The following is a 13,230-nucleotide window of genomic DNA, read 5'->3' as shown; positions in this document are numbered from 1 at the left end:
AGGTCAGCAGCCGAGCGGCCTGAGCGGATCCCAAACTGAGCGTCAATGAGCAGGTTATTGCTAAGCAAGTGCTGCTTGATAACACTGTTGAGGACACTTCCACCACTTCACTGACGATGGAGAGATGGGGCAATAATTGGCCAGGTTGAATTTGTCCTGCTTTGTGTGTACAGGACATACCTAGGCAATTTTCCATATAGGCGGGTAGATACTAGTGTTGTAACTGTATGGGACAGCTTGGCGAGGGGCACGGCAATTTCTGGAGCACAAATCTTCAGTACTATTGCCAGAATATTGTCAGGGCTCATAGCCTTTACAGTATCCAGTTCCTTCAGCTGTTTCTTCATATCATGTGGGGTGAATCAAATTGGCTGAAGACTGGCATTTATGATGCTGGGGTCCTCCTGAGGAGGTGCACTGATGTGCTGGGCTCCCCCATCATTTAGAATAAGGATGTTTGTGGAGCATCCTCCTCCAGTGAGTTGTTTAATTGTCCACCACCATTCACGATTGGATGTGGCAGGACTGCAGAGTTTAGATCTGACCCATTAGTTGTGAAATCGCTTAGCTCTTTCTATCACTTGATGCTTATGCTGTTTGGCACGCAAGTAGTACTCTTGATCATGTGCATCCAGTATGGTCTGATCATGACAAACGTGGTCTTCCGCCAGAAGAACCAACTCAAGACCATGTGGAGGCACCCGAGGTCAGGATATTAGCACCTCCTGAACTGCATCATTATCCGAGGCAGAGACCTGAGGGACGTGCTTGTCACGAGGGCCATGTAGTGTTCTGAATATTGTTGTACAGGCCATCGACTTGTATGCTCGGTGATGAACAGCTGCCTGATGCCAAGACACCACAGGACCCAAAAAACCACCCAGAGAAAGCTGAATGTTGCAGCATTGAAGTATCTTGGGCTGCGAGAAGAGTTCCAGGCCCAGTTGCACCGTGCTTTGGAGCAAGTGCCCACCACTGATGTCAGTTCCATCCAGGCATACTGGGAGCAACTCAAGTCTGCTGTTCTGGACACCTGCGCACAGACTATTGGGCTTGTGCCACGACAGAGCCAGGACTGGTTTGACACCAATGACACAGCGATCTGTGATCTCCTTGAGTGGAAGCGAGCAGCCTTCATTGCCTGGCAAAGTCTCCCAACATTTGCTGTTCAGAGAGTACACTAGCCATACTCAACTGTTGTTTTGATTCCTGTATTTGAGCCTGACATTGTTGATGACTCACACAGCTGCGTGACTCATCTCACAATACCTGAAAGGTGACTGTTACATCTTACAACACCTTTTTGGCCCTCTCCATTCTTTCCTCTTTCCACCTACAATCTGCCTTTAACTCCTCACAGGTTTTGCTTACATTCCGTCGGCTGTGCCTGGTGTAATAGCTTGGTGCACTTGTGCTCTTTGATATTACACCAGACCTTCTCCCATTCCTCTTTTAACTCACTCAGCAACCATGTTACCATTTAAACATCAGACCTGATGACAGGTGACCCTTATGCTTTAATGCTTGAAATAGCACCGCTCCCATTCCTTAGCCTGAATTTGTTACTTCCTCAGTCATGATTTAAACTAGAGTGATCAGTAAGTGCTTTTTGCCCTTCTAGGCCTGACTCCCTGTCACTAAAAATCAAATTTGGAATAAAGAAAACAAACTGAGATGCTTACTCTTTAATATTACAAACTGCAGGAGGAGAATCCACAAATATCCTCACCATCAATGGTGGGGGATCATAGCACACCAGTGCAAAAGATAAGGCTGAAGCATTTGCAACAACCTTCAATCAGAGTGCCGAGTGGATCTTGGCTTCCTCCGGAGATCCCTAGCATCATAGATGCCAGTCTTCAGCCAATTCAATTCACTCCACATGATATCAAGAAATGGCTGAAGGTACTGGATACTGCAAAAGCTATGGGCCCTGACAATATTCTGGAAGGAAGGACAATAGTAAAGAAGACTTGTGCTCCAGAGATTTTCACACCCCTAGCCAAGCTGTTCCAGTACAGCTAGAACATTGGCATCTACCTGGCTATGTGGAAAATTACCCAGGTGTGTCCTGTATGCAAAAAGCAGGACAAATCCAACCCGGCCAATTACCACCCCATCAGTCTACTCTCTATCATCAGTAAAGTGATGGAAGGGGTCATCAACAATGTTATCAAGCAGCTCTTGCTCAGCAAAAACCTGCTCACTAGCACTCAGTTTGGGTTCCGCCTGGGTCACTCAGCTCCTGACCTCATTACAGTATTGGTACAAACATGGAGAGAAGAGCTAAACTCCAGAGGTGAGCTGAAAGTGACTGCTCTTGACATCAAGGCAGCATTTGGCCAAGCGTGACATCAAGGAACCCTATCAAAACTGGAATCAATGGGAATCAGGAGAAAAATCCTCTGCTGGTTGGAGTCATACCGAGCACAAAGGAAGATGGCTATGATTGTTGGAGGTCATTCATCTCAGTTCCAGGATATCACTGCAGGAGTTCCTCAGGGCAGTGTCCCAAGCCCAACCATCTTCAGCTGCTTCATCAATGACCTTCCTTCCATCATAAGGTCAGAGTGTGGATGTTCACTGATGATTGCACAGTGTTTCGCACCATTCATGAATCCTCAGATAGGGAAGCAGTTCATGTCCAAATGCAGCAAGATCTGGACAATATCCACGCTTGGGCTGACAAGCAACATTTGTGCCACATAAGTGCCAGGCAATGACGATCTCCAACAAGAGAGAAGCTAACCATTACTCCTTGATATTCAATGGCATAACCATAGCTGAATTCCCCACTATCAACATCCTGGGGGGCTACCATTGACCAGAAACTGAACTAGACTAGCCATATAAATACTGTGGCTACAAGAGCAGGTCAGGGGCTAGGAATCCTGTGATGAGTAACTCATCCCCTGACTCCCCGAAGCCTGTTGACCATCTACAAGACACAAGTCAGGAATGTGATGGAATATTCCCCACTTGCCTGGATGAGTGCAGCTCCAACAACACTCAAGAAACTTGACACCAGCAAGGACAAAGCAGCCAGCTTGAATGGTACCCCATCCACAAACATTCACTGCTTCCACCACCAACACAGTGGCAACATTGTGTACCATCTACAACATGCACTACAGAAATTCACCAAGCCTTGTTGGGCAGCACCTTCCAAACCCTCAACTGCTACCCCGACCAGAAAGACAAAGGCAGCAGACACATGGGAACACCATCACCTGGAAGTTCTCTTCCAAGCCACTCCATCCTGGCTTGGAAGTATATCACCATTCCTTCACTGTCGCTGGGTCACAATCCTGCAACTCCTTCCCTAACAGCACTTTGTGTGTATCTACACCACATGGGCTGCTGCAGTTCAAGAAGGCAGCGAACCACCACCTTCTCAAGGGCAATTAGGGATGAACAATAAATGCTGGCCTAGCCAGCGATGCCCACATCCCATGAATGAATAAAACAATTGGTTATCACTGTCTATTGAGACTATAGTCAATCTACATAATTTGATGTAATGATTAAAAGCAGTTTAAATGCTATACAAGCCATTAAAAGTGGTATCTGGCTTGTTAACTGAAACAAAAGCAATTAAGAATTTAGTGCTTTGTACTGTGTGTCTTTTGTTGCTTAATTGTCCCTGCAAATTAGTCAGCAACGGAAAGCAGTAAACCAAGGATCTTCGGGCACTGCCATTATTGTATTATATGTCTCAGTCAGTGCTAGCTGTACACTCAGTTAAGGTTGTTTTATGCAAGTTATGTATACATAGGGAAATGGGATTTTTAAATACAAAATAATAATTCAGTTAAATCAAATTGTATTTGCCACAATGATATAAGGATACAGTGCAATGATTTTTTTAAAAAGGCTTTTACAAACCCGAATATTCTGCAAATAGCAGGGGAAAGATAAATGTTAACTCAATGCCAAGTTTTTGCCAACTCCTACACAGAGGCTGCAAAAGAAAGCAACCTTTTACACAAAGATTTGTATTCTTTGAAAGTATCTGCTTTCTTGCAGCTTTCGTGCTAAGATTATTACATATAGTATTAGGAGTGAGTGATTTCTTTGTAATCCAGTCATGGTATTATTTCCTCCTAGTGTGTTTATTTCCTGTAGTCACAGTTCTGTTGGTGACTCACTGTTTTATAAGAGATGAGCTGTATATCTATGGGGAGTTGGTAGCAGATCATGTGAAGTGCTGCAGCAATTGAGGGAGCACTATAGCATGTCCAACACAGACAGAGGTACTCTTGGACTCCGTAGAGACCAATGAGCTGCAGACGGAAGTGGTTAGACACCAATGGCCCCTCATAACCGCCAAGGTGAGGAATTGGCCTGGGGGCTGGATCTTGAACTTAGTGCCAGGACTCAGAGCGGAGGGAGGGGCCGGGGATGGGGCCAGAACTGGGAAGCTGTGAGGTTCCTCACCCCCTCCAAACTGTCAGGCTTCTCACACTCCAAATAATTGGACTCCCCCTTCCCAAACTATTGGACTTCACCCCCAAAACTGTCGGATTCCTCAATTCTAGCTCCCCCCTCCGTCTTCCACCACAAACTGTTGGATTCCTCCTTATCCAAACAGTTGGGGCTGGACGGGTGGAGTGCTTGAGTGGGTTGGGGTGGAGATTCTGACGAATGAAGAATCTTCAATGAAGAACCTGGTAATAAGAGGCAATTGTGCATAATGGGAGAGGTGAATTTAAGGTACCTGGACGTGAAAATCATTGCAGGCCTGTTTTAAAATGGTGTAAGTGAGTATATGGGTAAGTTTAGTGATTTGCTTTCAGGTTTTTTTGGTTATAAATTGGGCTCAAAATTCTTGAATCTGGTTTAGTCCTGTGGCAGTTTAAGGCAGGTGAACATGCTGGAATTTGTGATGGGTTTGTATTTGAATTCCACTAAAAGTGCAAGTGGGCTTTTCTTGCACCTACCTCACTCTGTTCCTACAGCGGGATGACATCACCCATCAGAAATCCCATCAGTTCCAACTCCTGTGCCTCCAGAATGTTTGCACCTTACGTACTAGAAAAACATGATGGTCCTGTAGTTAAAAATGGCATGTTCAAAACTGAAGCTTCAAAGGTGCAATTTGTTTCAAAGTTTTCGGCTGAAATGACTGCCCCCCATGCGACCACCATCAGTACCCCAAGTACCACCACCCCCCTCCCCACACCAATTAAACCGAGCTAACAAATTCCAAATTCCTGCGGCCCTCTCATATTCTCCCTACCCATAAAAGTATTGTCTCATGCTGGGGAATTGTCCCATGAACATGACCAACACTACAGCCACCCCAGAAGTACAGTATGGTAGCTGCTGATTATGATATTAGTAACCTAAAGTTGGTGAATACAAAGCAACCATGACAAATTGTAAAGCTGACCCCAATAAATCTGGTACTTTGTGTATTTGTACCAAGGAAATAACTATGAAAAACTTGCAGACTGTTGTAAAAACATAATTCACTAATGTCCTGCATAATTCTGGCATTGATTTGATGGTAGTTTACAGTTCAGTGTTGTCACTCAAAATGATATTTACTTTGTCCCTGAATGTAATTTGGATTCAGGCCTGTTGAATCAGACATGACTACAGTATTTTTTTAAAAAGCTATTTAAACTTCATTTATGATGGATTTCAAGTATGACGTTCATTAAAATGCCAAATATGCAATTTGAAACAGCTTCTCTTGAGATCCCCACCATAATAGATCCCGATTTCCCAGTCAACTCTGTTCACTCCATATGATTTGTGGAGTCTAATTACAAGGATAACTGTACTGAGTGAGATCCTGGGAGTCCTCAACATTGACTCTAGACCCACAAAGTTACAGGCCAACTAGGCCAAGAAAACAACCTGCATTATGAGAGCACCCTTAATTGTAAATTGTAGAACTGCCACTGTACTAATGGTACAGATCAGGGACATCCATGAAGCCCCATGAACCATCAGTAGTAGAATTGTATGTCACTACAATCTGTAACCTTATGGTCCATCACAGCCCTCACTCTATCAACACCATGCTAGGAAATCAGTCCTCTGCCCCCTCAGGCGGATGTAAATGATTCTATGGTATTAATTCAAAGAACAGCATGGGCGTTATTCCTGTTGCCCCGGCCAATATGTATCCCTTAATCAACATCACAAATGCAGTCATTATCACATTGCTATTGGTGAGGGTTTGCTGCCCCCAAATTGGCTGTCACATTTCCTACTTTACAACATTTGACTACACTTCAAAAACATTTCATTGGCTGGAAAGTGCTTTGGAATACTGGGCAGAATTTTGCCCTTGGCGTGCGGGATCAGCGGGGGCAGGAAGCTGACCACCGCCCGCGATCGGTACCACACAGTGATTGGCTCACCCAGCGTGGACCGCGAGTGGCAGTGCTGAGTGTTGCCTGTGCGGTCAGGGGGAGGAGGGCAAGCAGGCCTAGCGTGAACTTTGTGCATGCTCACAAAGGAGTGCTGAATAATCTCCCTGAGGCATGGAACTGCCTCAGGGAGATGAATATATTGAAAAAAATTATTAAACAACAGAAAAGTTTAATAAAACATGTCCCCTCATGTGACTCTGTCAAATGAGTAGGGGCATGTTTTTAATCAAAAATTAAAGTTTTTATTTCATTTTTATTTGCTTTTGGAAAAATCATCCCACCTGTGATATATGAGTGCCAATGTTTCCTTTCATTTTTGCTGGTCCTTCATCACCATTGGGTCAAAATCCTAGAACCCCATTTAATAGCTTTGTGGGAGTACTATTGTAAAGTCTACACAGTTCTTCACATGTGGGCCTTGAGGGTAAGCATAGCAGGGTATTCAACAGTGTGGGGGTTAGATTAGAATTTTACAGTTCAGCCCCATCTTGTCTTCACCTAATGTCAATGCACTTTGCAACGTGGTCACTGGTTAGTAATATCTATAGTAAATCTGGAATATGAAGCTAGTCTCAGTATTGGTGACCATGAAATTATCATTAATTGTCATGAAAACCCATCTGGTTCACTAAAGTCCTTTAGGGAAGGAAATCTGCTGTCCTTACCCAGTTTGGCCAACATGTGACTCCAGGCCCACAGCAATGTGGTTGACTCTTAACTGTCCTCTGAAATTGCCTAGCCAACCACTCATCTCAAGGGCATTTAGGGGTGGGCAACATATGCTGATCTTGCCAGCAATGCCCACATCCCATGAAAGAATAAAGCATAAAAAATAAAAACTGGGAACTCTAGCCAATTTTTCTACTTTCTGTCCAGAGGCACCAAGGCCAATCCTGATCTTCCCACCACTAAAATTAGGTAGTTCAACATGGATAATTTGCTGTACAGTTCAGTGGACCAGCCATTTTAATAATTTAGAGCTGAATTTTATGGTCGCTCCTGTCAGGGGGATTTTCTGGTTCTGTTGAAGTCAGTGGACTTTTGAACAGTTAGTCTCATTTTACGGCCACATCCCCAAATTCCGTCCTTAGTAGAATTTGATCTAATTGATAAACTAATGAATTTTGACTTAAAATGAAGTAAAACAGGAAAGTACCCAATGTCATTGAAAACATATTATTTATTTAATATTTGAATCTACTCAAATAGCAAATAGAAAAGCATAAAACAAGTCTTATTAAAATAAATATTTTCTTCAGATAGAAGATTGTTTTTTTCCACATTAAATGAAGGCTTCATGACGATTATAATTCATATTTATATAGTATTCTTTAATAGTATCTCTGCACATTATAACAACAGCTTGTACACTAAAGAAGTAATCACCTTATTTTGGGGCCTGTAAATATTAAACTCCACAGCATTACATATGTCAAAACAGATGTTGTGAGACTGGACAGTGCTCTAAAGGTTATATTCTCTTTTCTAGTTTTCCAAGGCAACTTTATACAGTAGTGTGTATACAGTAACACTAAAGTGCTAATTTAATTCAGAATCTGAGATGGACAACAGTAAGATATGCACAGAAATAGTTTTGATCCTAGCTCTTTTCATGATGGCTCAATGATTTTCTTGAATTTTTCAGCCTGTATTAGGCCAATTATCTGTTTTAACTTTCAATAATAACTGCTTCAAAAGGCATGCTGCTCAAGTTTTTGAGCATGGTTTCTTTTACGCTCTATCACTGCATAGCATTTTGATTTGGCATTTTTTATTGTCTATAGTGCAACAGAAGTAAATAAATAAAATAGAAGCTTCTCTCTGAGCTGATTAAAGAAACTCAAGTTTTCCTTCACCACATATAAGTTATAATGAAAACTATGTAGGAGCAATAAAAAGTCTATGTTTCTTTAATGGTTGCAACAAAATGAATTTTAAGACCAGAATGTTAAAACTGTTGAGGCTACTCTGCTTTAATGGTGGCTGATTTTAAAACATTTTTAAATATCTGTAAACCTCCTTTAAATTTTAAAAGAAACAGGCCAATCATAAGATTTAAGAAAAATACCAACTATGTAATGATGTCCGCCTGAAAAATATAGTGCATTAAAGCCAAGTCACAAAGGCCTCAAGCACACTCACATTGTATATCTCCAAAACTTAAGTTTGCTACTTAGCGTCATACTATTAGAATCTCAAAACTAACCAATTCACTGCTCTTTCCTCTAAATAAATATGGTCTGGATACATTTCCTGTATTCCAGATGACGGACACTTAGAAAATACTTACGTTTGTATTTTTTCCCTCACATCTGTCAAAGACCTTTTTTTACCTATTTGCCAAATTGTTCTTCAGTTACAAACATTATTTCAGGACTAGCACTGCAATTGCATTTAATAGCTGCTGTAGCAAATCATTATTACTTCAGGATTGCTATTTTGAATGAAATCCTATCTGCATGCAGCTCGCATGAAACTCCTTATCAAAACGGTTGTCCTAAGTAAAACATGAATATGAAGGCATTTTCCAGCAATTACCTGTGAGTGACTAATCTAAAGTGCAGTTAGTTTACAAGATGCCAATAAATAACTCACTGTAATAAATTAACAAAAATGAAATAACATTTAAAAGAAAAAAGCTCCAGAAGAGAATTACTGACTTAAAATCAGAAACAAAGCATTGAAATGGATTTTAGCACTGAGCACTGAAAGGTCTAATAAAACATGGTAGAGCTCATTTTCTGTTAATCCTAATGAAAATAAAAAAATGTTCTATCGTAATTTTCATAATAATTCGATTTTTGAATCTTACTCTGAAAGTGAGTTTAAAAAGTTGTAAAAAAGGTTATAGACTCTAGATTCTACAGAGTCATTGCTTTGACCCCATGGTATTTTTGTACAGCTCCTTTACAATAAAAACTGTGTGCATCCGGCAGCTGACTGAGGTTGCCCATCATACTCCTACAGTGACAAGCCACCTTTTGTTTTCTTACAACTTTGGTGTAGACACAAATACATTTGTGTTGATCACTCATACCTGATCAGAAGACTGTAACAAATGAACAGTAACAAATGATGGACCAGAATTGCTACAATGTTATCCTTTTTGGTCACCATACATATCATCCTATATTTGTGCTGCAAATTGCTGGAATGTAATCGGACAATGGTGTGGCAGTGCCAATTTCACATCTGTGATCTCATGAATGCAGTTCCCAACGGTTCACCTCTACAAACCAATGACAGAAAAGGATAAAGAAAATCAGCAAAAGACAGAGAAGGAAATAGGGCGAATTAGAGTCAAAAGAAATATAGACAGAAAGAGGAATTAAGAGATGGAAAGAAAGAAGAGTGGATTAAGATACAGAGAAAAAGAATCAGAAAGGAAAATTAATAAGAGAACTAAATAGAACAAGCTAATGAATAGGACATTGTAATGCAGAGTGTTAATGAATTGTTGTATTGAGAAGATAATGAGTGACTAGCAGGGCAAGTGTGTAAAATCTACAAACATTCATGATCCATCCATCATTATCAGGAAGACTGGAACAACCAATGAGTACATAGTGTACCAGTTTCATATAGTTTCCCAAAATGTTATTTTTTGAGAGAAATCTATCCAATGTGCATTTGAATGAATGACCTTCTTCTGAGTGCTCAAGCAACTTTGCACCCTGAAAATTATTGCCCTCCAATGCCAACAAGAGTGGATGACAGTAGAAAACTGCCAAGACAGATAAAAAGATTTCAAAACCTCTCATAACAGCTCATGACCTATTTGAATGAGATTCCACAGTTTTATTGGTCTCTTTATAGGCCTCCCTTGAGTGTCATGTTAGGAACATAAAATACATCATAGACATGGACTTCTATGAATTAATTACCAGCCCTAAGTGGCTACAGTGAGAATGGTTCATAACGTAAATCCAGAAATTTCATGATCACCATTAAGTTCAATGGGAAGCATCACAGCAAGAAAGAACATTTAATGGCTATGGCAAGACTAAAGGCAGAGTGGCATAAATTGTCCAGCAATCTGTGGGATGGCAGAACTCAAGGTGCATCTCTTTTACTCCAAAAATGCCTGGATATTTTACAAATTAATAATGGTGTTAATTTGTGATTCTAATAACACATCTTCCCAGCAGTTTCCGGCGGAATGTTTGTAATGGAAGTTGCAGAGTAATGCAAGCTTTTCCAGGTTTATTCCAGTTGTATGATGAGGATAAAATTGAAATGCAGGATTGTTCACGTGTTTCTAATGGTACTTCCAGTGTGTGGGAGTAGAAGCAGATGAAAACAAAATACTGACTTCACACCAATATTCAGCCCCTACACCAAGTGTTAGGAAATTTATGCAAGATGGAAAGGAAGAGACTTTTCCTGAGAATTTTGCCCTACACATTTTGCTCTAGAATGGAACTGCTTCATTCTATCCTGAAACTCATTGTGTACAAAGTAAATAACACTATTGTAGCTGAAATGATATACATTTAGTATTCATTTTTAGTAAACAGGTTTCAAGTTCTATTTTGGAGGTTGAGTGAAATATTTAGGCAAACCATATCCTGCCAGAATCAAAATAATCCAAAACTTTTGGATTATTGCTTTAAAAGTCTTATTTAAAGATAAATGATTATCGTCTTTGCAGCTAACCCTTAGGCCCAACATTGCACCTGTAGGTGTGATTCTATAATTTCACATATCCTGCATTCCATTAGCAAATTATACAACCTGAAGGGATCAGTCAAATGTAACCTGTACAGTACTTATATTTCCAGGATTTCTTTTAGCAGAAATATGCAGCCTCCTACTACAATCACTGGAACCAATTGGCCAGATTTGAGATGATCTTGTAGTCAGCCCGAGCACTTTTGACAGCCTTGCATACTTTGCAGTAGTGCTCCTCCCAAAACTTTGCCAGATGCACATTGTATCTTCTTTTCCAATCGAAAAATTTCCGATAACTCCTTGCGTTTTCATCCAAAAACATCAAGTGTTCAGCCAGCTTTTTGGGAGTCGAGAAATCATTTACATGGATAAAAGAATCGGCTGGGATGTACTGTTCATAATTGGCCCTACTAGGTCCTAGGACTATGGGCACAGTGTTGGACATAAGGGCATTTCTCCAGAGTTTTTCAGTTATATAGTCCACGTGTTGCGAATTTTCGAAAGCCAGATAAAACTTATAAGGCGATATGGTCAGAACAATGCTATTATTCTGCAGCTCCTGATGGTACCTCCCATACACGTCGATGACCACATGTTTACTGAGTCGGTGGTAATATTTAACCCGTGCATGATCCTCATTCCAGTTGCTGATGACCCAAGCTACCAATTTAGATTTGATGGGTAGCACCACCTTCCTTCCTTCTCTTTTTTTGGGGTAGAGGTACCCATAAGGGATGAAGATGTCAGACCCCCGTTTGTAAGACATAGTCCAGTTAAAAACGCCATTAAGTTCCTCTAGACCTGAAGAGTGAGTGGGAGACTCGAAATTCATCCACACCCACCTTTGGAAAGCGGGTCTCCGTTCTGCAGGAAGCTGGCTCACATTTCCTCCCAAGTCACGGTGATGTACGACGACAGCCTGCGAAATGGGATACAATTGCCGGTTTGTTGTCAACCGGCAGCCCTTGATATTGTAAAGAGTATCACAGTCTTTGATCTCGGTTTTCTTGCCGAACGGATACCACCAGATGAGCACAGTCACCGCCGGAGCTTTTCCCCTGACTCCGGCCCTTTTGTGTGAAGCGTGTGGGAGGCTGACCCGGGGAAGCTCCTGTACGGATCGGTAAAAGGTTAGCAGGATACCCGCGAAGATAGCGAGAGAAAGCCGCCGGCACAAACGTCTATGCATAATTTATGCGCATAATCTTAATCCCTCGAGCCACTTTTTTGAACAAAGAAAATCGCAGCAGCCTCAGCGGTTCGATACTGAGCATGCTAACGGCAGGTTAACCCGAGACCAGCCTCTCCTGCTCCAAAGCCGAGCTTTCAACGGCACCGACCGCTGGATTCAGACCTGTCAAATGATTTACAGGAAATTCAGTAGCACTATTGCCACCGAGATCCCCATCACTCTCACTTTGCATCTTTCATCGCAAGATACCGACGTGGCACAAATTGGAGGAGCAGGCGGTGAGGGGGGAGGAGGCTTGTCGCAACTAACAAACAGTGCTTTTCATGACTTTATCCTGAGGCAGCGAGGTTCCGCGCCAAAGGGTTCCGTCATTTCAGTTTCGCACAATTCAAGGTCCACTGGCTATTGACATGGGTTTTTTTTTTCGATCACGGCCAATAGAACTGCGTTGATAGGATTGCCTGTCTATGTTTAGTGTGGCATCAATGAACATTATAATATGTCTGACGCTACACTCAGGGACTGTGATATTGAAGTCCCACCGATCAAACCCGCTCCTATTTCACCACACAATTAATGGAAATGTACAACGTTCACCATCTTCATAAAATGTCGAGCGAACTTGTAAACGTTTGTTTTTGTTCAGAAACACCTGTATATAATTCATCGTCAGATTGATTCTGTAAACTATCATGTGACATTACTACAATATTGTGCACTTTTTGCCAATTTTTCAGATAGTGCCCCATTTCATTCCAACCACTGGACAATTTTATACTATTGGAGAAAGCAACTCTTCCACATCTAAAAAAAGAATGCGCACTCCAAATGAACGACAGCTCACAATTCAAATTACATCGCTCACCCGTGAACCAGACCGAAGTCCCACACCAGACACCGCTTTGACTAAAGATAAAAACAAAAAACTGCGGATGCTGGAAATCCAAAACAAAAACAAAAATACCTGGAAAATCTCGGCAG

General features: G+C 41.5%; 1 protein-coding gene across 1 annotated transcript; it reads right to left on the bottom strand.

The window, feature by feature from the left end:
• Positions 1–7,548: 7,548 nt before the first annotated feature.
• On the bottom strand, positions 7,549–12,295 carry LOC121283781 (alpha-(1,3)-fucosyltransferase 4-like). Its single transcript, XM_041198493.1, has one exon. The coding sequence runs from the start codon at positions 12,244–12,246 to the stop codon at positions 11,206–11,208; it is 1,041 nt and encodes a 346-aa protein (XP_041054427.1). The 5' UTR covers positions 12,247–12,295; the 3' UTR covers positions 7,549–11,205.
• Positions 12,296–13,230: the final 935 nt, after the last annotated feature.

Source organism: Carcharodon carcharias, chromosome 11 (genome assembly GCF_017639515.1).
Source record: "Carcharodon carcharias isolate sCarCar2 chromosome 11, sCarCar2.pri, whole genome shotgun sequence".
Lineage (NCBI taxonomy): Eukaryota > Metazoa > Chordata > Chondrichthyes > Lamniformes > Lamnidae > Carcharodon > Carcharodon carcharias.
This window is presented reverse-complemented; position numbering and strand designations above follow the sequence as displayed.